Source organism: Gossypium hirsutum, chromosome A07 (assembly GCF_007990345.1).
Source record: "Gossypium hirsutum isolate 1008001.06 chromosome A07, Gossypium_hirsutum_v2.1, whole genome shotgun sequence".
Lineage (NCBI taxonomy): Eukaryota > Viridiplantae > Streptophyta > Magnoliopsida > Malvales > Malvaceae > Gossypium > Gossypium hirsutum.
Window position 1 is genome coordinate 19,916,029 of NC_053430.1, and position 22,966 is coordinate 19,938,994.

Sequence of the window (22,966 nt, forward strand, 5' to 3'; positions counted from 1 at the left end):
AAGTTTGTTGAAATTAGTACGATCTTAGATTTGGTTCAAATGGTGATAATAATGGATTGATTAGGATATTATATTTGAAGTATTTATGAGAGTAAATTGGTTAGATAATTAGATTGGTTGTTTTAACATGTCTGAGTATATTTGATTGTGGTTTGAATTGGTTAGAAGATTGGTTAGATCATTAGATTGGTTGTTTTAACACTTCTAATAGTTTTACAAACTATTTTTTTTTATAATTGTGATGCTACTGCTATCATTTAATACTATTATCATTAAAAAGGAAGGAAAAAAAATTTTGTTGCCAACTTGGCAGGTTCAACATTTGATACCTAAAATCCTGTCTTCTTCACAGATTTTATCAATGCTTAACTGCTTGCTAAGTCTTGGTTACTTGAGAGAATAAGCTTACATTTTAGCATTTCCTTGACGTATATGCATGTGAGCTCATTTTAGCCTAATTACCGATATCAGATAATTGTCTTATCCCTTTTGTTAGAAAGCTAATAAATCTCATATGACATTTGCCTCTTTTTTATTTGGTTTTATTTACTTAGATGCTTGTATTGATATGCATCAATTATGTTTTGTAATTTCTAATATATACATGTATATATATAAATAATTAATTGAAGCATTTATAGATGAACTCTTTATGCCATGAAATTAATGCAAATATACTTTTGTTTCTTTCCTTGTACTTCATGCCATGAAACTCCACTTGAGATTATGTTGTTATCTTTTTATAGTAAGATGAATTATTATTTGGTCGATGGTGTTTATATTATTTTAATAATGTTATATTTATATAGTTTCGAATCATGATATTAAAATTATTGATTTTTTTTTTATATTTATACGAGTTTGAATTAAGGATAATTAATTTAAAGTTTTTATATTTTTATTTTTATTTAAGAATTTTGATTTTGAAATTGATATAACGAAAAGCTTAATTGACATTGATTATCACAAAAGCGAAGGTTGGGGAATTAAAAGCATAAGTTTTTCCTGCATCTCTCTTATGTTTCTTTAACTGTTGATTGCATATTGGGAATGGGAAGGGATAGGAATAGGTAAAATTACAATTTCATGCAAGTCTTTTCATTATATAATGTTGATATTTAATACACATATGAACTTGTCTGTTTATTTCCTACACATAAATTTGCTTCTTTACAACAATCACCCAAAACGGAAAATACCCATCTCTTCTAACCTTCACATCTTTCTTCCTCTCCCTTCAAATCCCCAAAAAAAACCATTTTGTTCCCAGTTTTCAATATATCATCATCTTTAACATTTGTTGTTCATTATGCTACAATGAGAGACATTGTTTCTTGTTTCAGTGAAAACGCAGTAAACGTTTCCCATTCTTCATGTTCTCCAAGCCATTCAAGCAATGATGCTTGTATGCTCTCCCCTACATTAATAGTGCCTTCAATCCAGAACGAAGTCTCTGCTATTTACAAAGTCATTCTTTCTACTAAGAAGCCACTCTTGGTTCGGGTCACATGGTGCAAGAACCAAACCGGTCAGGGCCTTATCTTAAACTTTGGTGACGACGATGAAGATGACCCTTCAACCTGCTTTAAACTCAACACCAATTTGAGGTTTTTCAGGAAGAAGAAAGGCAACAAAGTGATCGAAGCTAACCATTCAAAGCTTGAAGTCTTTTGGGATCTTTCCACCGCTAAATATGATGCAGGACCCGAACCGGTTAACGGGTTCTATGTGTTAGTCATGGTTGACTTAGAGATAAGCCTTGTTTTAGGCGACATTGATGAAGAAACCGTCACCCAAAAGTTCAGAAAGACGACCCCAGTTGCTAAAGTCTCCCTCATTTCCCGACAAGAACATTGTTCAGGCAATACCCTCTACTCCACCAAGGTTCAATTCTCTGATACGGGCATTGTTCATGATGTTTTGATAAGATTTGGTAGGGAAAATGAAGGCCTAAAGCACCCTGTTTTATCAGTTTACATCGATAAGAAGACAGTGATTCGTGTGAAGAGGTTGCAATGGAATTTTAGAGGAAACCAGACCATATTTGTTGATGGGTTATCAGTTGATCTGATGTGGGATGTTCATGATTGGTTCTTCAAACCTGTCACGGGTTCTGCAATTTTCATGTTTAGGACAAGAAGTGGATTCGATAGCCGACTTTGGTTGGAGGAGAAGTTGTTGCAGAAAGATCAAGATAGACATGGATTCTCATTGTTGATTTATGCCTGTAAGAACACATAAAAAGAAGCACACTTTGTTCCATGTTTTTGTTTGATTTTTTTCTTCTTTTTGAAAAATCAGAACTTACCTTTAAGTGTTATTCTAGGCATGTAGTAAGCATAGTTTAATCGATTTATACAATCAATATAATAGCAAACAAATATGAAGATAAACATGGTTTTTTTCCATCAAGCATTAAATAAAGTTTGAACGAGCTTTAAGCATGGTTGGACTTGGCATTAGCCAGTTTTCAGCAATGACAATGGTTCTCTTGGCCCTCTACAGTTTAATATTTGGTCCACAAGTTGAAAATCTCGAGTTTCTTCGTCGGACCAATGATAATAAACATGATTCAATTAAAAGAGCGTCAGAATGGCTCCACCTTGCTTTTTACATGTGAAATTTTAATGAGGACAACTAAGAAAATCCGATATATGACTCTGAAGAGATGAGTGATGTGTAAAGCAGACAAACTAAGAAAATCCGATATATGACACAGATTTGTGGTCTGCTGGCATCTTAAAAAGAAATTCTAAATTTTTATGACAGTTGAGTTGATTTTTCTGGTATTGTTGGGGAGACCTAGTACTCACATTAACTCAGAATTAGGGAAAAAACACCAAATACGATATATAACTCTGAAGAGATGAGTGATGTGTAAAGCAGACAAACTTAAATTGAGGTGTCCAACACCATTGATCAATGTTCCAATATTGCATTATGTAATGTTGGAGGGAGAAATTTTCAAACATCCATCCAAAATGGCAAAAGTATGTGATTCTTTGATATATGTGCTTTTGTTAGTATTTTTTAGCAGGGAATTTATTATTATTTTTTCTCTTGAAACCCAAGAGTGATGCTCTATTTGGGATTTGTTAGGAATATTTTATGTATAGATCTTGGATTTCATTAAAGTCAAGGAAATAATGTAAGCATTCCCAAAGTTTTCTTTGAAAATTCTATCTTATTTTAACATCCAGAAGGCAATGAACTTGAAATTTTGCCCCTTCCACGGAGGGTGGGGTTTGAGTTTTTGGTTATGTTAGCATGCAGAAAGAAATAAAAATTGAGTTTCCACATAATTTTTTCTTGTTAGGGTGAAGAATCACTTAGAAAAAGGTACAGACATTAAATTTATGACATGTTTGTATGATACAACTGAGCTAAGTTTGGAGTTCCTTTTTCAAAATTGGGACCACGGGTCATAATTCCTCTTTCATTTTTCTTGTGACTTGCTTTTATTTTGAACAATCCATGAGAGCTTCAACACTCTTGAATGGGTAAAAACAGGAAATGTGTTTTGGTGCTGGTCTGTTACATCTCCAACACTGGGTCCAACAAGTTCATTCAAGTTGACAATATCAAATTAATTAGTAATGAAAGCAAAATAATAATAATAATAATAATAACAAAATAGTCTCTAGTTTGACCAGTTTCATTGTTTACAATTTTCCAGGACAGTTTTCGGGGCAACCAAACACAACATTTCCAAACTCAAAGAAAACTTTAGAAATCCATTGCAATTTCCAGAAGCAACATCGTGATCGTGACTCTTTAACCAAACAGTTTCACGTCTCACCCGTGCACTTCGCATTGAAAACCTTAAAGGATATCTATCTGCTCAATGTTCTTGTTTTCTTTTTCTTTCCCCTTCTATCTCATTCAATTTGCTTTTAACTGAAAAGTAAATGCTATCATTGTAAAGATTTTGACAATACAATGTTTCTTTCTTTTCTTTTCTCTGACTTTGTCTATGTTTCTCTTTACTTTAAGTAAAAACCAAAGATGATGTTGCAGTGCCTGCAAATGGATGCCATCATTGCCATTCAGGCATTCTTGGAATAGGCAAAAGGACTAAATATACTAAAAATTTATGTAAATGTTGAGTTGTAGGTTAATTTGCAACTGCTAGTAGCAATTTAAAATTTAAAAAAGAAAAAGCACACAATGAATACGAATCCATAGATTATGGGGTTTTGTTAAAAAATAATCCATTAAAGAGATAATTTAAGCTCAATTTCATTTAATTTGTTGCAACTTTACTGTCATATAATTATAATGGTTGAACTCATACATGTTACTTTCATGAACAAAACCGTGCCATCTTAATTTCAACACTAACATAAGTTTTGTCTTCAATATACAGCCATTTTTGGCCTTCATCAATTAAGTTAAGTGTGATGAGAACAAGACCTCTAGAAATTTGGTTCATATCAATTACCTATAATACTAAGATATTGTTTTAGTTAAATAAAAACTCTTTTGACCGCATATCCCTTGAGCATAAAATGATAATTATACTAGATCATTTCGAGTTTCTTTATTTGATGAAACATGTAATGATATTTGAAAGAAATGTTAGTTTATATCGATAAATATAAGATTAGATATTGGGTAAGTTGTAATTGAATTAAGTGACAAATGCAGAATAATAATAAATACAAGAAATTTTAGTTACATTGTTCGAAAACTCCACTTCTACAAAATATTACATAGAGAATAGTCCACTATAAAAATAATAATACAATATATATTAGTGATTAAATTACAACCTTACTTATACATTCAACTAAAATGACTTTCTCACTAAAATTAATTTGAATGCACAGTTGGCCTGCTAGCCATAATTTTATGAAGCACTTAAAAGCTCAAAAATCCTTAAGCCTGATGGAGTTTCTATGGGTTAAAAGTAATATTATGCTCTCAAACTTGTTCACTATTCTAATCATTCAAATTTAGTTTATATGGAGGGATGTCAATGGAGCACGGTGGATACTTATTCCATTTCATTATTGATGTATAAATTTGAAAATTATCACTATCTTTACAGCTCCACCTTCTTTTCATCTTAATTCGCTTCAATTTAATTTTTATTATTTATCTTTAATCTTTTCAATTTTTTTAAAGTCAAATAAATATTTAAACATAATTCTTTAAAGAACATAAAATATATGATTTTTTTCTATATTATTCATCATTTTTTATATTTTTAATAGTTTATATATAAAAAAATAAAATAATAATTTTATATATTATATGGGGACGGGACAAACAATTATCAAACGAAAAAAATTCATCCTGCCTCATCCCACATCTACTTTTCAAATAAAAAATCCAGATTTAAAATCCATCAGGATTGATTTATGTTATTTCAAATGGACATCACCTAACGAGTCAGTGAGTTACTGGGTTGATTTATGTAGTTTGAAACAGAGTTTAAATCATGGGTATGATAAAAGAGTTGATAATAAACAGTTGGTAATGGATTTGCCAGGCCCACCAAACAGGAAATCAGAACCTAATAGTAATACTAAACAAAAAAAATTGCAAAATTAACATGTGGAAGGAGATACGTTAGAGATAGAAAGCGATAAATAAAGTTAATATTAATGATTTTAAAAAATAATCATATTTTATACTATAAAATATTTATATTAAATATTTATAAACTGTAATATATATTTGTTATTAAAACATTACTATAAATATTTTTAATAATATATTAAAAATATTATTTAAAAACTAAATTTATTTAGTTAAAATTTTAATAATAAATAATTACATTATTAATTAAATGATTTATTAATAATATAATAATATTATACTTGATTCAAGTTAATTTTCATATAAAAATAATATTACTTATATTTTTTTTTTTTAAATGACTTACACATTAATATTTATTAGATGTTATTATTATAAACCCTAAACTCATACTTATAGGTCTTTAATGTCAATATCTTAGGTTGATTACTTAAACTAGTTCAATTTTGTCATTAACATTAATGTATAATTAATTGAAGAATTAATTATCTTAAGTTTGTAATACTAGATGTTATTAACATAAACCCATAAATTCATATTTAACAATCTTTAACCTTATGTTTGGATTGCGATAATAGGAAGGGAAGAAAAGAAAAGGAAGGGAAAGGAAGATCTTTTTTCTTGTTTAAATAAATATTTTTAGGGTAAAATATAAAAATAGTTACTAAATATGAAGTATGCCTTGCATTTTGGTCAAATTAAGAAATAAATAGAGAGTGACATTGTGACAGAGAGCCATGCGATGTCACGACGACGCGACGATGAAATAGGGGAGAAGCAGAAATGATGTCGTGATGACACAATAGGGGACGTGGCGACATGTCATGCAATTTTCACAGTTTTCTTTTCCCAATCAAATTCTGATTATTTGTCTCAGTCGTACTCTGATTAGTGTAGATTATTTTAAGATTATTTGACCTACAAATTTAGCCTATAAATAGATCATTTTTTATCCTAGAAAGATTAACCCATAACACATTTAAGTATTAACTTTTACAAGCTTTCAGGGAATTTTGTTTTGAGGGTTCTTATTTTCAAATTTTGGGGTTTAGTTTTTTATCTTCATCACCGTACTCTTCATTTTTTCCAATTTAATGAAATTATCTTTACCAGTGATTTTTTTATCCTCTTCAGAGGGATTTTTCTACAAAAAATATTTGTGTTCGATCTTTTCATTTTTTTCATTATTTTTCTTATTCGTTACTTACATGGGTTTATCCCCAACACTAAACTATTAGTTTCGTTTTATTTTAATCACTCAACTATAAATTTGTTAGTTGTGGTTAGTTTTTTTTTTTTACGAAAAGCTGATGTGATTTTTTTTAAATTTCCATGTAATTTTCTCAATTTTCTATGTGGGTAAATATTTTTTTTACTTTTGACCAAATCTTTTTTCTTCCTTTCTTGTGTTGTTTGTTAAGTGCTAAAAGTAACATATTTTAACCTCATTCTTAATGCATTTTTGGGAGATTATTTAATGTAAATTGTGAATTTTATACTCCTAATCCCTTAAATTCATGATTTTATACTTAGGAGAGCATTTGAGAGCGAAAAACGAGAGAAAATCGGAGCAAGCTACAGTAGCCACATGGGCTACCACACGGTTATATGGTAGGTCATGTTGATTGCACGGATTTGCACTCTGAACAGGGGAAAATCACGTTTTTTAGGTTTCTGGGGCATTCTAAGACGTATATATGACAAAAATAAGAAGATAAGAGAGGGTCATCATAGATATTCAAGAAAATAACTTGAAAAACACCATTGAAGGCGATTCTAAAGTAGATTTCCATCAAGATTAAAGATTCTCATTTGATTTCTAAGGAGATTATCATGAGTTTCTTTATTTCTTTCGGTTATACTGTGTCTTGGATTTTTTTATTTTCAAGTATGAACTAATTTTCTAAATACCTAGGGAGATAAACCCTATGATGAATTATGTCGTTTGGTTTTTATTTTACGCAATAAATACTTAGATCTTGTTCTCAATTATGTGTGCTTAATTCTTGGTTTGATATTTCTAAATTATTGATACATATTTGATGTGCTTAAATCAGATAAGGAATAGACCCTATTTAAGAGTAGATCTAGCATAATTGAGTGGAGTTGCATGCAATCCTAGAAATAGGATGAGATAAATCTACAATATTAGAATCAAATCTAATAGGGGAATCTATAGATAAAGTTAATACTATAATAGGGGTTTTAATTAGAAAGAAATTTCAATTAATCAAACTAGAGTTAGTTGCTCTTACTTTCAAAAGAGACATTAGCATAATTTAAGAATTTTTACGGATCAAGATACTAAGTGAAGAAGTTGAGTAATTTAGATTGATAGTAACAGATCAAATCTAGGTGAATTATTTCTTGGGTATTATTTCGCTTCTTGGTGGTTAATTGTTTATTTTCCTGATTTGTTCTTTGTCATGTTTGCTAGTTAATTTTAGTTTTTAATCAATCACTCGAATTTACCGGTTAAATAATAGAAAGACTGTAATTACTAGTACTTTTAGTCTTCGTGTGAACGATATCTGTGCTCACCATAGCTATACTATTAATTGATAAATGTACTTACTTTAGTCAAATTTTTAGTTAGTTCCGTAGACATCAATTTTTTTGAATTGTTCTTCTATCTTCTCTTTTCTAGTTGTTTTTCTTTCTTGACCTTTTAATTTTGGGACTTAGAGTTGTTGTTTTTCGTCAACCATAGTTTCCTTCTCCAAGGAACAAAATTTATCCAATCAAAATGTTGAAACAAACACCGAATAAAAATTGAATATTTATCAGTCAAAATGTTGAAACAAAAATTGAATATTTGAAGAAATTTTGTTCATTAGAGAGGGCAACTAAGGCTAGCAAAAGAAAAAAAAATCCAAATCCTAAAACCAGAAGGTTAAGAAAGGAGATAGTAAAAAAAAAAAAAGAAATTACCCCTATGGAAAATTAGGAAAATTACATGGAAGTTTCAAAAATTCTATGTTAGCTTTCCATAAAAAAAACTAATGGCAACTAAGGGAAGGTGACCAAGATATTTAATTTCGAAAATTTTAGAGATTAAATAAAAAAATTAATAGTTAAAGTGGCCAAAATAAAATGAAGTCAATAATTTAGTGGCGATTTTTAAACTTTACCCATTTTTTTATTCAAGTAAGGGAAAAGTAAGGAAGTTGAGTATCCTTACTTTCCCTCAAAATGCCAAATTTTTAATTACCCAAATGAAGGAAAAAGTAGAGAAAGGAAAGGGCAAATTACCAATAACAGCCTCTTTTTTTTTAAATTTATCGAAATGGGCCAAGTCAGAAATTATTTACCGGAATGGGCCAGTTTTTACAAAATGCGTCCACGTCAGCGCGTTGTCAGGGGAAAAAGCAGGAAAATGCTTCCTCAAGGAAGCGCTTTGCCTACGTGGACATAAAACGCTTCCTTGAAGGCGCGCTTTCTGTCCACGTAGGCAAAGCGCTTCCTTGAGGAAGCGTTTTCCCCGTGTTTTTATTATGGGTTTTCTGTAATTAGGGTTAGGGTTTGGGGTTTTTAAATTTTAGGGTTTTAAGGAAAAAAATTAAATAAATTAGGGTTTATTGTTTGTTAATTAAATTAATTACTAATTTTAAAAAATTAGATTATGGTTTAGTGTTTATGGTTTTCAAGGAAAAAATCAAATAAATTAGGGTTTAGGGTTACTTGAGTAAATTAATTATATATTTAAAAAAAATTAGATTAGGATTTTAGGGTTTAGAGTTTTAAGGTATTTAAGAAAAAAATCAAATAAATTAGGGTTTGGGGTTTAGGGTAACTTAATTAAATTATTTGTTAATCTAAAAAAGCTTCTACGTGGCGCTCTTTTGCTACAGTAGTCTCTGAAAAAATAAATTTGAGAAGACGTGTCTGCGCAAATAGTGTCAAAAACGATTCAAGCAGGATGCATTGTCAGCAAAAGTACTGAAAGAAGCTCCCACGTGGACGCTCTTTTGCTACAGTAGTATCTGAAAAAATAATTTTGAGAAGACGTGTCTGTGCAAATAGTGTAAAAAATGATTCAAGCAGGATGCATTTTCAGCAAAAGTACTGAAAGAAGCTTCCACGTGGACGCTCTTTTGCTACTGTAGTCTCTGAAAAAATAATTTTGAGAAGACGTGTCTGCACAATTAGTGGTAAAAACGCTTCAAGCAGGATGCATTTTCAGCAAAATTACTGGAAGAAACTCCCACGTGGATGCTCTTTTGCTACAATGGTCTCTGAAAAAATAATTTTGAGAAGACGTGTCTGCATAAATAGTGTCAAAAACGCTTCAAGCAGGATGCATTTTTAGCAAAAATACTGAAAGAAGCTCCCACGTGGACGCTCTTTTGCTACAGTGGTTTCTGAAATAACTTGGGCTATAAATGAGCCAAATTTTGTTCTCAGGTTGCATAACTTATAGCAAAAAAAAATAAAGAGGCTAAGAAGGATAAAAATTAAAGATGAGTGAACGCATTAGTGCTGTTATTTACTATGATGGTGAGGTTCGTCACACCAAGAACGGTGTTGTTTTTTTTCGGAGATACAATACGACTGGTTTTTAACCAGAACATAGATTTGACAGAACTTCGTAAAAGGATTAGGCGTAAAATATTCGGAACGACGCCAATGAAAGTGTTGTCTATTAGGTATCGATTTTGTGCTTCTATTGATCCAGTAACATATGACTCGTTCGACATCAAAGGTGCTCGTAGCTTGAAGGCAATGGTGCAGACTCATCTTGCTAGTGGAGCACCATATATTGAGTTATATGCACAATTTGCATCGCCAAATGATACATTTGTGGCTGCTGTTCGAGAGGAATACACGTCCCCTACCCGACACTCCGTTAGTGGGTTACATAACACAGAACCGCCAGTTTTTGGTAGCGGTATGGAATACACAACCCCTGTACGACACTCTGTTAGTGGATGGGACATGCACCTAGGTGGGTCGATGTTTGATGCTGGAAATACGTACTGGAGAACGACATCAACTTATAGTGCTTGGCAATCTACATCCAATTGGGGACGTTGTTGAACGCCCAAAAGAAGGGATGATGTACTCCCCATGACGTCCACCGGTGAGGGGACCTCATACGTCGCAGATGATGGTGGGTTAGATGATGAGTCTGATATGGATCCACCTCGAGAGCCCGGCCGCGATGGTACAGAAGTTGGATTATTTTCTGAACCGGAGCCTATTCCAACTGAACCTGAAGATGTTGAAGGGGGTTCAGATGAAGAAGAAGATCCACGATTCAGGGCATACTCGCCTCCAGCCCACATGCATAATGTTGATCTATCTGCAGATGATGCATTAGAGTTTCCAGATCTACCACACAGAATGCGTGATCATACAAGTTCATTATTGGATTCGAGTGAATTTGAAGTTGGTAAGGAATTTTCCAATAAGGATAATTTTCTTGGTGCATTGAAACAACATAGCATCAATAACGGTGTTAACTACCACGTGGTTAAATCTAAATCCGATAAGTTTGAGGCGAAGTGTGCAGTGCAAGACGAAAGTTGTTCATGGAAAATCTACGCCTCGTTGAGGAAAAGGACAGGGTTGTGGGAGATAAAAAAGTATAAAAGTCCACATACATGTGCTGCAGGTACAATATTTAAGGTTTTTGAATAATACTGTTATTATATAATGTTACATTATTTAACGTACTTCGTTGACAGGTATTTCACAAGATCATCCCAAGATGGATTCAGCTGTGTTAGCTAGCTTAATACTACCCACGGTGAAGGCAGATCCTAGGACTTCAGTGCCAGTCTTAATTGCCAATATTCGTAACCAAATGGGGTACATGCCTTCTTACCGTAAGGCTTGGATAGCTAAGCAGAAGGCTTTGGAGAAGATGCATAGTGGGTGGGACGCTTCATATAATGAAATATGGCAGTGGTGTCAAGTGCTAGAGAGATACGTCCCAGGTTGCATAACAGACCTTCAAACAGAACCTGCATACTACAACGACCGATTGCTCCATGGATGCCAAGTATTTAAGCGTCTCTTCTGGAGCTTTAAGCAATGCCGAGACGCATTTGCTTATTGTAAGCCATTGGTACAAATTGACGGTACCTTTATGTACGGTAGATATACCCATCGGCTATTGCTAGCAGTCGCACAGAATGGTAGTGGAAGAATCCTTCCAATTGCGTTTGCAATAACACCGGAGAAGTCAGCTGATGACTGGGATTTCTTTCTTTCTAGGTTAAGGATGCATGTTTGCCCCCAACCTAATATATGCGTTATATCGGATCGAGGCACCGGGATACTAGCTGCAATTGAGCTACAGGGAAGCCTATGACATCGCACACACCATCGGTATTGCCTAAGGCACATTGCTTCCAACTACTACAGGCAATATCCATCTAAAGGTGAATGACGGCAAGTGGCCAACATGGGTATTTAATTTTATCTCTATTAATATAATTTCGTTTGGAATATTGAATTTATTTTAAATAGAAAAGTGGTATGTAATTTTTGCTATCAACTTATATTGGCAGGGTACGAGATAAGTAAGGACCGTTTTCATGAGATGTTGGCAGTTTTCCATTCAGTTAACGAAGAGGGCCATGACTACCTATGTAATATACCTTTCGAACAGTGGACACAAGCATACAACGGCGGCTTACGATATGGTCACATGACCTCAAACCTGGCCGAATGTATAAATTCTGTTCTGAAAGGAACACGTCATTTATCGATAACATCAGTTGTGCGAGAAACATATTTTCATTTAGTGACACTATTTTCGAAACGAGTAGCGAGTTATGCAGGCCAAATGCAGGGAGGCCATGTATGGTGCACAAAGGTATTGCAAGAAATTAACAAGGCGAAGGCACGGGCGAACATTATGCACACAGTGTGTCACAATCGAGACAACTTATAGTTTCGTGTGACAGAGTTTGAAAAACCGCACCAAGGTATTACTGGCGGGCAATATCGTGTACATTTAAGAAATAGGACTTGCGATTGTGGGAGGTTTGACGCACTTCGTTATCCATGCGCTCATGTAATTGCAGGTTGTCAAAATCTTCGTCTGGATCCCATGAGCTATGTCGACGACATGTACAAATTGGAATACATGTACAACATGTGGAGACACATATTCCCACCGGTCCCAGATGAGCATAAGTGGCCCTCTGTATCGCTTGCTCCGTTTAAGCTGTTACCGGATAGAGAGTTGCGGCGTAAACCAAAGGGTCGACCTTGCTCGACTAGAATACGCAACAATATGGATATCCGAGAAACGACCAATCAACAGAAGTTATGTGGATGGTGTAGGAACCCAGGCCATACAAGTAGATCATGTCCAGATCGCAATAGTTGATAGTTGTTGTAATTGTCAATATGTTGTATTATTTATATTTTATTACATGAAATAATATAAAAATATTCAAAATATTAATTTATTTAAAATAATTTTCATTTTATTAAAAATATAAAAGTAAATTATTATTACTTTATTTAAAACAACCTTTTATATTATCACATGAAATAATATAAAAATATTCAAAATGTTGTCTTTAAAATAATTTCCATTTCATTAATAATATAAAAGTAAATTACAATTACTTTATTTAAAACAACCTTTTATCTAATTACATGAAATAATATAAAAATATTCAAAATGTTGCCTTATTTAAAATAATTTCCATTTTATTAAAAATATAAAAGTAAATTACAATTACTTTATTTAAAACAACATTTTATCTAATTACATGAAATAATATAAAAATATTCAAAATGTTGCCTTATTTAAAATAGTTTCCATTTTATTAAAAATATAAAATTAAATTATAATTACTTTATTTAAAACAACTTTTTATCTAATTACATGAAATAATATAAAAATATTCAAAATGTTGCCTTATTTAAAATAATTTTCATTTTATTAAAAATATAAAAGTAAATTACAGTTACTTTATTTAAAACAACCTTTTATCTAATTATATGAAATAATATAAAAAGATTCAAAATGTTTGTACAAATATATTAAAATAAAAATCAATGTCCGTGCCGGTCGGCTTCAGTGCCACATGGAGGTCGTCGACGGTTACGCGTTGGATTCCTCCTTTGTCCAGCTTCTAGCGGGGGGTGTGCTTGCTCTGGCGAGGATTCTGGTTGTGGGTGTTGGGAGGATGACCCGCCTTGATAGAATAGTGACTGTGGAGGTGTTTGCATCATTAATGGCGGAGGTGTTTGAAACCCATAAGGTGATGGGGATTGGTAAAAAGAAGAGCTCCCCGATGGCCCCTACTGTGATCCCTTGTGTGACGGCTGCCTATAGATCAGCGGTGCACTCGGAGTAATCGAAAATGGAGATTAACCGGGCCATGCATTCCAACCTGCCATAGGACTAGAAAAAGGAAACATGTAAGGGCTAGGATACATAAAAGGGCTAGGATACGTACCTGGCATCATCTGAAGAGGCTATGCTGTGGGTTTCGACGGTTGAACTGTTGGGCCCGGTGACTGTGTAGGTCCTGTTGCTGGGCCGGGTGATTATGTGGGCGCTGTTGATGGGCCTGCGTCGTCGTCCCTTCTTCTAGGATTTAAAGGGCCACGTCGTTCCTTTTGGATACGCAATTGCCGCTGCCTCTCCTCTTCTGACTGTAAATATGGCTTGCCATGGATCCTAAACCATGGCATGTATTCTGGCACGCACGCCAACTCTGGAATGATGATCAGTTCCCGAGTAGGTATATAATCATACCGATCTTCCCACATTTGGATATAGTGTGACCAGAATCTCGGCCAATCTGTATGCAATTGCTGTAAGTCGATTTTGTGATGATCATCCAACACCTCAGGTGCCACAGGAATCGGTTGTCGGAATCCAAATTGCCATAATACTCTGTCTGATTAGTGCATCTCCACAATAGCAAAGTTGACCAATGGGACCTTCACGTGCCAAGCGTTCGGATTTTTCAAGTATTCATCCAGAATTACTACCTGAATTGCCAGATCCTCGTATGGTGTCCATTGAAACTATATAAAAATGATGGAAATATTAGTTAAATAAAAAATACTAAATACTAAATACTAAATATGAATCCACTATTTTATTATGTATGTATATATATATTTTTAATACCTACTTGTGCTTCCGACCGTTGCTCTAATAGAAGCCGTATATCTTCAAGACAGGTAAGTAATCGAGCATAACTTACCAAATAGTTCCACCTAATTAAATAATTTTTTAGCATACGATTATATTTTAAATATACGTAATAATTGTAAAATATAATATAAAGTTTACCTCGTTATGAGTGGGAATGTATATGGGTGGTCCACTAGAGGACGTAAAAATGAAAAGCGAAACCGTGCCCATGATTGCAGTAGTGATAGGCAACCTCCGATTTTCGCTTTATTCGATCGCGTAGCCCCGTACATCTCCCGGTACAATGTTGCTAACACGGCAGACCCCCAACTAAATTCACCAGCTGTTCTAAAATCCACGAGTTTCAGCAGCCATCTCAGATGTACATGGTTTCGTGGCTAGTCCGGCATCAGATAACCTCCAATTATCTGAAGAATGTATGCTCGAGCATATCGAATTTTTTCTAGTTCGGTAGAATCATCATCCGGCTCCAGAAATGTGTCTCGTAACCAGCCCATCTCGATCCAACCTCCGTTAATATTATCCGGAATAGCACCCAAAAGCTCATAGCATACTGCTCCCCAATCAGCAGAATGAACGGACCCAGTGACTGCGTCCCCGTCCATCGGCAATCCTAATTGTAAATGCACGTCTTTCAAAGTGATAATGCACTCTCCACATGGAAGATGAAATGTGTGCGTCTCAGGTCTCCACCTTTCTATCAACGCACTAATAAGTTTCGGGTCCAACTTGCACCCCCGGCCTATCATCGCCACGTACCAAAAACCCGCTTCCCGTAGGTAATCCTCTATCAACGGTGATGGAGGACCAGTCATGTTACAAATATAGCATTGCAATATCCGATCTACAGACTTTTATAAGAAATAATAAAATAAAAATTATTTAAATTTACATAAATGACAGAAATCTTAAATAATATTTAAATATTAAATTTAACACTTACCATTTGCATTTATTCGACGGATATGTGTTTATCATCGAAGCGAATTAATTCTCCGGCCATTGCTAACATGATCAAATTTTTTTTATTTTAAAAAATAAATTTAGAAAAAATAAAATTAGAACTTTTTTGAAAAAATTAAAGAGAGTTTTGAGAGGAATTTAAGAGAAATTTGAGAGATTTGAGAGAAATTTGAGAGAATATTGAAAGATTGAAGATTGAAAGGATTTAAGTGTGAAAAAAATGAAAGGGGTGGGGGTTTAATAGTTTTTTTTGGACTGTTGGGGGGGGTTACCAACGGTCAAAAAAGTAGCCATTGCTACTGTTCAAACACGGGGAAAGCACTTCCTTGAGGAAGCGTTTTCCTGCTTTTTCCCCTGACAACGCGTTGAGTGGACGCGTTTTGTAAAAACTGGCCCATTCTAGTGAATAATTTCTGACCTGGCCCATTTCGGTAAATTTAAAAAAAAGGGGCTTTTATTGGTAATTTGCCCGAAAGGAAAGTAAATATATTTTAAATTACCATCCTTACTTTTTACATAATTATATTACAAAAAGAAATTATAATTATTTTTTTGGTGAAAAACAGAAACAGAAAAACAAAGTTAAGAGAAACTAAGAGCCACTAAAAGCTTTATCCTACTGGATAGTCGTAACCACCACGTCAGGAGGGACTTTAAAAATCTGAAGGGCAATTTGCCAAGAAAGACTGATCTTTGCCATATGGTCAGCAATTAAATTATGCTCTCTAGGCACATGCTTGATTTCCCACTGAACTTCAGCTTGCAACATTCTTTTGATTCTTCTTAGTAAAGTAGTACCAGAGTCCACATTTTCCTCCATATTCAAGGCCTTGACCACTTCTAGATTATTCGTCTGGATCCTTACTTTCTTAAACCCTTTGTTTAATAAAATAAAAGTTCCATCAAGAATACCTCAGAGTTTAGCTTCCAAAGGTGAACAACATCTGCCTAGATAATGCTTGAATCCTAATATCCAACTCCCATCTCTATCCCTAACCATACCACCTGCTGAGGCATTTCCGGAGGCTCTTGCCACTGCTCTATCCGTAAATAGATACACCAAATCTTGTGAAAAGTGATGAAGAATCACCAAAGAGTTTGGTCTATCCTTGTTCCCACGCGAAAAAGGCTCAAAATGATAAGCCCAACTGATCGAGGACTTGAGAACATCATGATCTGTCCACTTGATGTTTTGGAAGATGAACAAATTCCTATTCTTCCAAATTCTCCAAGAAATAAGACCAAAAAGACATGACCACTTAGTGCCCATATCCTGCATCTTAATATGACAACTAAGATTAGTAGAAAACCAAAATTGAAAGGGATTAGAAAAAAAAACCTGGCTTGCTTCTCTAGAGGAACTACTAGCTTCCAAACATCATTGGCTGTCGAACAGTTACGAAGCACATGCAAGATGTCCTCCGTATCATGCCCACATTGCGGACACAAACTGCTTTTCCCAATACGTCTCCTGACTCGTTCCGAATTAGTGAAAAGTCTCTGTTTAGCCACCATCCAAAGGAAAAGCCGAACCCTTTGAGGAACTTGGTATTTCCAAATGAACTTTCAAATGTCATCTTTAGGGTTCCAATAATTTTCCTTTAAAGCCTAATATGCACTTCAAATAGAAAAAGATCCAGAACCAGAGTGAGCCCAAATGATTCTATCTTCTACACCAGCCGGATGAGGAGGAGGAATACTTACAATACGTCTAATTAAGTCATCGGGTAACCAGATATGAAGCATGTCAACATTCCAAGAGTCGTCTTGAATCACCCAATCCTTCAACGTACTATCTAAATTAAGTCTATCATGGCCAGAGACATATGAGTAAAGAGACCCAACATTAGGTATCTATATATCTTTCCAGCCGCGGATCATAGAACCATCTCCAACTGACCACATAAGATTCTCACAAAAGAGGGGCTATACCTTAAAGAGAGATCGCCAAAGATGAGAGTTGTTACTTCTATGAATTGAATCCAGAAGTTGATTTTTCAAACCATATTTAGCATGAATAACTCTAACCCATAAGGCATCCTTACGAGACACAAGGTTGAACCCAATTTTCATAAGAAAAGAATTATTTTGATCATGAAGCTGTCTAATACCTAGACCTCCGCAATATCTAGGCTAACAAATAGAGTCCTATCCAACTAAACCTGTTTTAAAATGCCTAACTGAACCTCCCCAAATAGACTGTTTAGTAATCCGTTCAATCTCATCACAAATTCCTTTAGGAACCAACAAGGACTGCATGAAATAGTTAGGAACGGAAAGTAGAACAGATTGAGCGAGGGTGATCCGTCCTGCCAATGAAAGTTTTCTAGCTTCCCAGTTATGAAGTTTACTCATCACTTTGTCAACCAAAAAATTCAAAGTACTTTTAGTGTCCCGGTCATGGAGAAGCGAAACCCCCAAATAATTTCCTAGGTTAGAAACTTTCTGATACCCAAACATCTAACTGATTTGATCACTTAAGCTGGTATCCACCCCTTTGGAAAAAAACATGTTGCTCTTCCTTACGCTAATCTTATGCCCAGAAAAGGCACAAAACCGATTAAGGATTTCCTTTAGCACAATGGCTTGATTCATCTCTACCTTACAAAAAATGACAAGATCATCAGCAAAGAAGAAATGAGATAAAGTCGGCCCCAATCCTGATAACCGAATAGGTTGCCACCTACCGCTAGAAATCTCTGAACTAATCAGTTGGCCTAACTATTCCATACAAATGACAAATAGATAAGGCGACAGAAGACACCCTTGTCTAATCCCTCTATTTGGCTTAAAGAACTTAAAGGGAGCTTCATTCCATAGAATTTGCATAGTAGAGGAGGAGATAGCATCCATAATTACCTTCCTAAGGATCTCTAGGATTCCAGCAGCAACCAGGGAGGCATCAATGAAATCCCAACTAATCTTGTCATATGCTTTCTCAAGGTCTAGCTTAATGGCCATCCAATTCTTACCAGCTTTCCTACTTCCCATGGAATGGATGATTTCTTGCACAATGATGATATTACCTGAGATGCTTCGACTAGCAATAAAATCCGCTTGCTCAAGAGAAATGAAATTAGGAAACACCACTTTGAATCTATTGGCAATCACATTCATCACTAACTTACACATAACTGAGCAGAGGCTAATTGGCCTAAATTAACTAAAATCCTCCGGGCTATTCTTCTTCGGAATAAACATGATAAGGGTGTTATTCAGATCCTCCTCAATACTATTACCAATGAAAATACCTGAACCCACTCACAGACCGCCCCTCCAACTAAGTCCCATTGACTTTGGAAGAAATGCACATGAAAGCCATCACTCCCCGGAGCTTTTAGCGGAGCCATATCAAAAAGGGCCTTCTTGATTTCAACATTCAACACCGACTTTTTAAGAAAGTCAATATCATGGTCTTTAAGACGTGGAAAAGTATTCAAGGGAAGATCAGGCATGGGATTAGGAATTTCACCATACAAATTTTCAAAGAACCTGGCAACCTCATCACTGAGGATAAACTGATCCGAACACCACTCCTCATTTTGATGCCTAAGGCAATAATGCGATTAAATTTCCTCCTTTGCAAAGTGCGAGAATGGAAGAACTTGGTATTACGATCCCCAAACTGGAGCCAGTCACATCTCGCCTTTTGCCTCCATAAAAGTTCCTCATGATTAAGGACACTCTCCAATTCATCACGAACCTCCATCTCTAAATTAACAAGTCTCCTAGAATTCGACTGGTCCATAGCCTTTTGGATATTCCCAAGTGATCTCAGTTGTCTTTTCCTCGTACCAATAAAGCCATAGACAGACCTGTTCCAATTTTTAACATGTGAGGTAAAATCAGATAAAGAATTCGCCATATTACCCAAGAATCTCCACTTTTCCACAACCAATTCTTTAAAATTTGTGTGCTTCGTCCATCCTGCAAGAAAATGAAACGGTCTCCCTCTCGGGGAACTAAATTCAAGATTAGAATTTAAAAGAATAGGTTTATGATCCGATTTGATACGAGGGAGGTGATAAACCAGAGTCTGTGGAAACGCAGAGATCCAACCATCATTAGTCAGAGCTCGATCACGTCTCTCTTGCGTATTACCTCTTTGACAGGTAAATGATGGACCAATAAAACCAAAATCCTGCAAGTTACATGAATCAACAAAATTACCAAAAAGTTTACATCTCTTACCAATGGAGCGATCACTTTTTTTATCCTTATCAGAAAAGATGGCATTAAAGTACCCCAAAATTATCCAAGGCAAAGGATCTTAAGGCAAAACCTCTAACAACTCCAACTAAAGTGGGGATGATTATTGCCCTAAATACGTAAAAGCATGAACTGGGGATGATTATGAATAATATTAATGGATAAAGAATCCTTCCATCCAACCCAAATGCCACCAAAAAAACCAACAGACTCAATACGATGAGAAAACTCAAAACCCAATTTTTCAAAGATAGAAGAAGCTTTTTTACCACTTACTCTCGACTCCAAAAAACATACAATGTCAGGATTATATTCTAAATTATACTCACGAAAAGTGTGGAGAAACTTACTGCTCGAACAACCTTGGCAGTTCCAAGAAAAAATAGAAAGATTAGAATACATAAAGAATTAAAATAAAATAGTAAAAATAATAATAAAAAAACCACAATAACAACCAAACCAGAAAAAAACTAGGCAAAATTAATTACTATTATCTTCCCTATTATCACCTGTAACAGGGTCAGAACTCTAAGGAGAGGAAACAGACTGGGCCAACCTAGACATAGAATCACTTAAAGAAATTTTTGAAAAATTTTTATTTTTATTACTAATACCTTTCCCATAAGGGATTTTATTAATTTTCCTAGTGGCCTGGAACCCCCTTCTTTGCTCCCCAATAATTTCCCCATATTCTTGCTTTTACTAGCAACCGTATTCAATGGAGAGGCCTTTTTTAAAATGGCATCTTCAAGTGACCCTTTTACTTTAAAAGAAACAGCAGTATGTTTGGAAACACTTAATCCATCTTGGGAATTCACAACCTGTACTTCTATTGGTTCTATCACTGAAGAAACAGGTTTCGAAGTCAATGTAGGAACCCCATTTAAAACCTTCTTCTGGTTATCAAAAATAGGATTAATATGCGTAGAGTTAACAGGAGTTGAAATAAAATTAGAGACTTGTGATTTATTGAAATTTAAGCAATTCGAAGGGTTAAAATTAGGAACCGAAATAGGCGTAATAATACTCCCTGGTTCGGTGGACATAACATCCGAAACTGCGGCATTAGGGCCCGCCTACTTAGTGACCTAAAACTGGTTAATTATTGGTGGGTCAGAATTCTGCTTGCTAGCAGATGGCATAGTTACTCCAAGGCCCAAAATCCCTTCCTCAGACTTTCGACCCACTTCTCCATTATAATCTGAAAATAAAATTGAAAGGCCCAGCATCCATCAAAACTTTCCCCAATCGCATATACCTATTAAAATTAGGGCTTCCCTGATATACGAGCTTCTGCTTTCCTTCCAACACCGCAGCTTTAAAATTCTCCTGAAAATCAGCCTCCTTCATTTCTTTTCTTTTATTCTGCTCTTTTCCCAAAACAGTCATACCTTCCATATTAGCCAAGGCACCAAATCTAGACCCCGATTTCTCTTTCTCCTTAGTATCCGTTTTGATTGGAATAGTATTCCGAGAATTTCACTGATTTTCCTTTCGACAGCCATCGATGGACCGTACGCCACCGATTCGCCTCCTTCCCCCTTCTCCATTGATGTGTTGTTCCCTTGAATCTTCTCTAAGCCAGAAATCAGTTTCATCGAAACACATAGCTCCTTTGTATGGCCATACTCTCCGCAGGTGAAACAAATGGTCGGTAAAGCCTCATATTCAACCTTCTGATTTCTGCCATTAACAAAAACTTGAGCAATCAAAGGTTTGTCCAAATTAATATAAACTGCCATTCTAGCGAACCTGCCTCTAATTCTGCTATCAATATTAAAGTCCAGTCGAACTACCTTCCCAATGGTACCTCCAATTTCGTCAATAATTTTTCTTTTGTATAAAAAAACAAGGAGACCTGGTAACCTTATCCATACCAAAACAATGCTTGGGTAAGATTGAGAGGGATTAAAATCTTTTGTCCAAGGTTGAACTGTCAAGTATTGGCCATAAATCATCCAAGGACCCTGGGACAAAGCTTTGGTATAATCATCAATAGATTGAAATTTTACCAGATAATATCCATTCTCAATATCCATGAGATGGAATGGCTTGATAGGGTTCCAAAGACTGCTAATTAGGTTATTAAGGACCCCATATCCAATGTTTCTCCCAAGTAATTTAATCACTACCTTAAGTTCCATTTCTTTGAAGAGGGTTTTTTGAATCCTCTCAGAAAAATCAATGGCAGGAATACCATTGACAATAGATCTGCGAATGTCTCCTTCAAAAAACTCTAAGTCATCATCAGTGTCGACATTAGGAGAATCCATCTTTACTTTATCAATCGCTCCAGGATTACCCCCCAGAAGTTTGTCATTCCAAGATATCATTAGCTCGAACCAGAGTCCACCACCATATCAATATCTTGCTCATCAATTCTTTCTTTGAATCGAACTTTCTTGGTCATATGGTCGGCATATGACCGAGCCTCATCTCCATCACCTATAACCAGATGAGAAGAAATGTTACCAGAGTTTAGAGAGACTTCTTCCATAGCTTTTACTAGGAAATTGTTTTAAACGATCAAACTATTTATTTAATTATAATTATAATTATTTCAATCATTTCCTTTCATTTTCATAGTATAACCAAACAAAAATGGCTAAATTCTGTTTCTTTTTCTTTCATTTGCATTATTAATTTTAATAATCCAAACTTAACCTTCGTTTCTTTTATTTTCATTTTGTTTCTTTTCCTTCACAATTATTAATTCAAAAGTGTAAAGTCAATATTGTAGGTTGATTACTTAACATGTTCAGTATGATCATTAACGTTATGTTTGATTAATCGAAGAATTAATTACCTTAAGCTCGTAATTAAAGATGTTATTATCGTAAACTAACAACTAATATATATACATATATATTTTTATCATTCTCAATTTATTTCTCTCGTCCACTGCACATTTTCCCCAATGGTTTAATTTATTTATCCTACCCAATGTGTAAATTTCTCATCGAAGTAACTCACCGTTGCATCTGATTTGTCAATGATGGGGCAAAAGCTAGGCTTGGTTTGCTTTGGCTATGTTGAAAATTAGCCTACCATGCTGCTGTGATATTTTTGGTTAAAGTGCATACAGCATATGAAGCTACTGTAATATCTCCAGAT

The 22,966-nt window shown here is 34.7% G+C and overlaps 2 protein-coding genes across 2 annotated transcripts; one reads left to right on the top strand and one right to left on the bottom strand.

Annotated features, from left to right (window-relative positions):
* Positions 1–1,140: 1,140 nt before the first annotated feature.
* LOC107956524 (uncharacterized) lies at positions 1,141–2,320 on the top strand. Its single transcript, XM_016892151.2, has one exon. The coding sequence runs from the start codon at positions 1,318–1,320 to the stop codon at positions 2,239–2,241; it is 924 nt and encodes a 307-aa protein (XP_016747640.1). The 5' UTR covers positions 1,141–1,317; the 3' UTR covers positions 2,242–2,320.
* A 12,737-nt stretch (positions 2,321–15,057) lies between these two features.
* Positions 15,058–15,495, bottom strand: LOC107955907 (protein MAINTENANCE OF MERISTEMS-like). Its single transcript, XM_016891690.1, has one exon. It carries the CDS (start codon positions 15,493–15,495, stop codon positions 15,058–15,060), a length of 438 nt encoding a protein of 145 aa, XP_016747179.1.
* Positions 15,496–22,966: the final 7,471 nt, after the last annotated feature.

Coding starts and splice junctions, on each gene's coding strand:
- LOC107956524 (XM_016892151.2), top strand. CDS start 1,318: ATGAGAGACATTGTTTCTTGTTTCAGTGAAAACGCAGTAAACGTTTCC.
- LOC107955907 (XM_016891690.1), bottom strand. CDS start 15,495: ATGACTGGTCCTCCATCACCGTTGATAGAGGATTACCTACGGGAAGCG.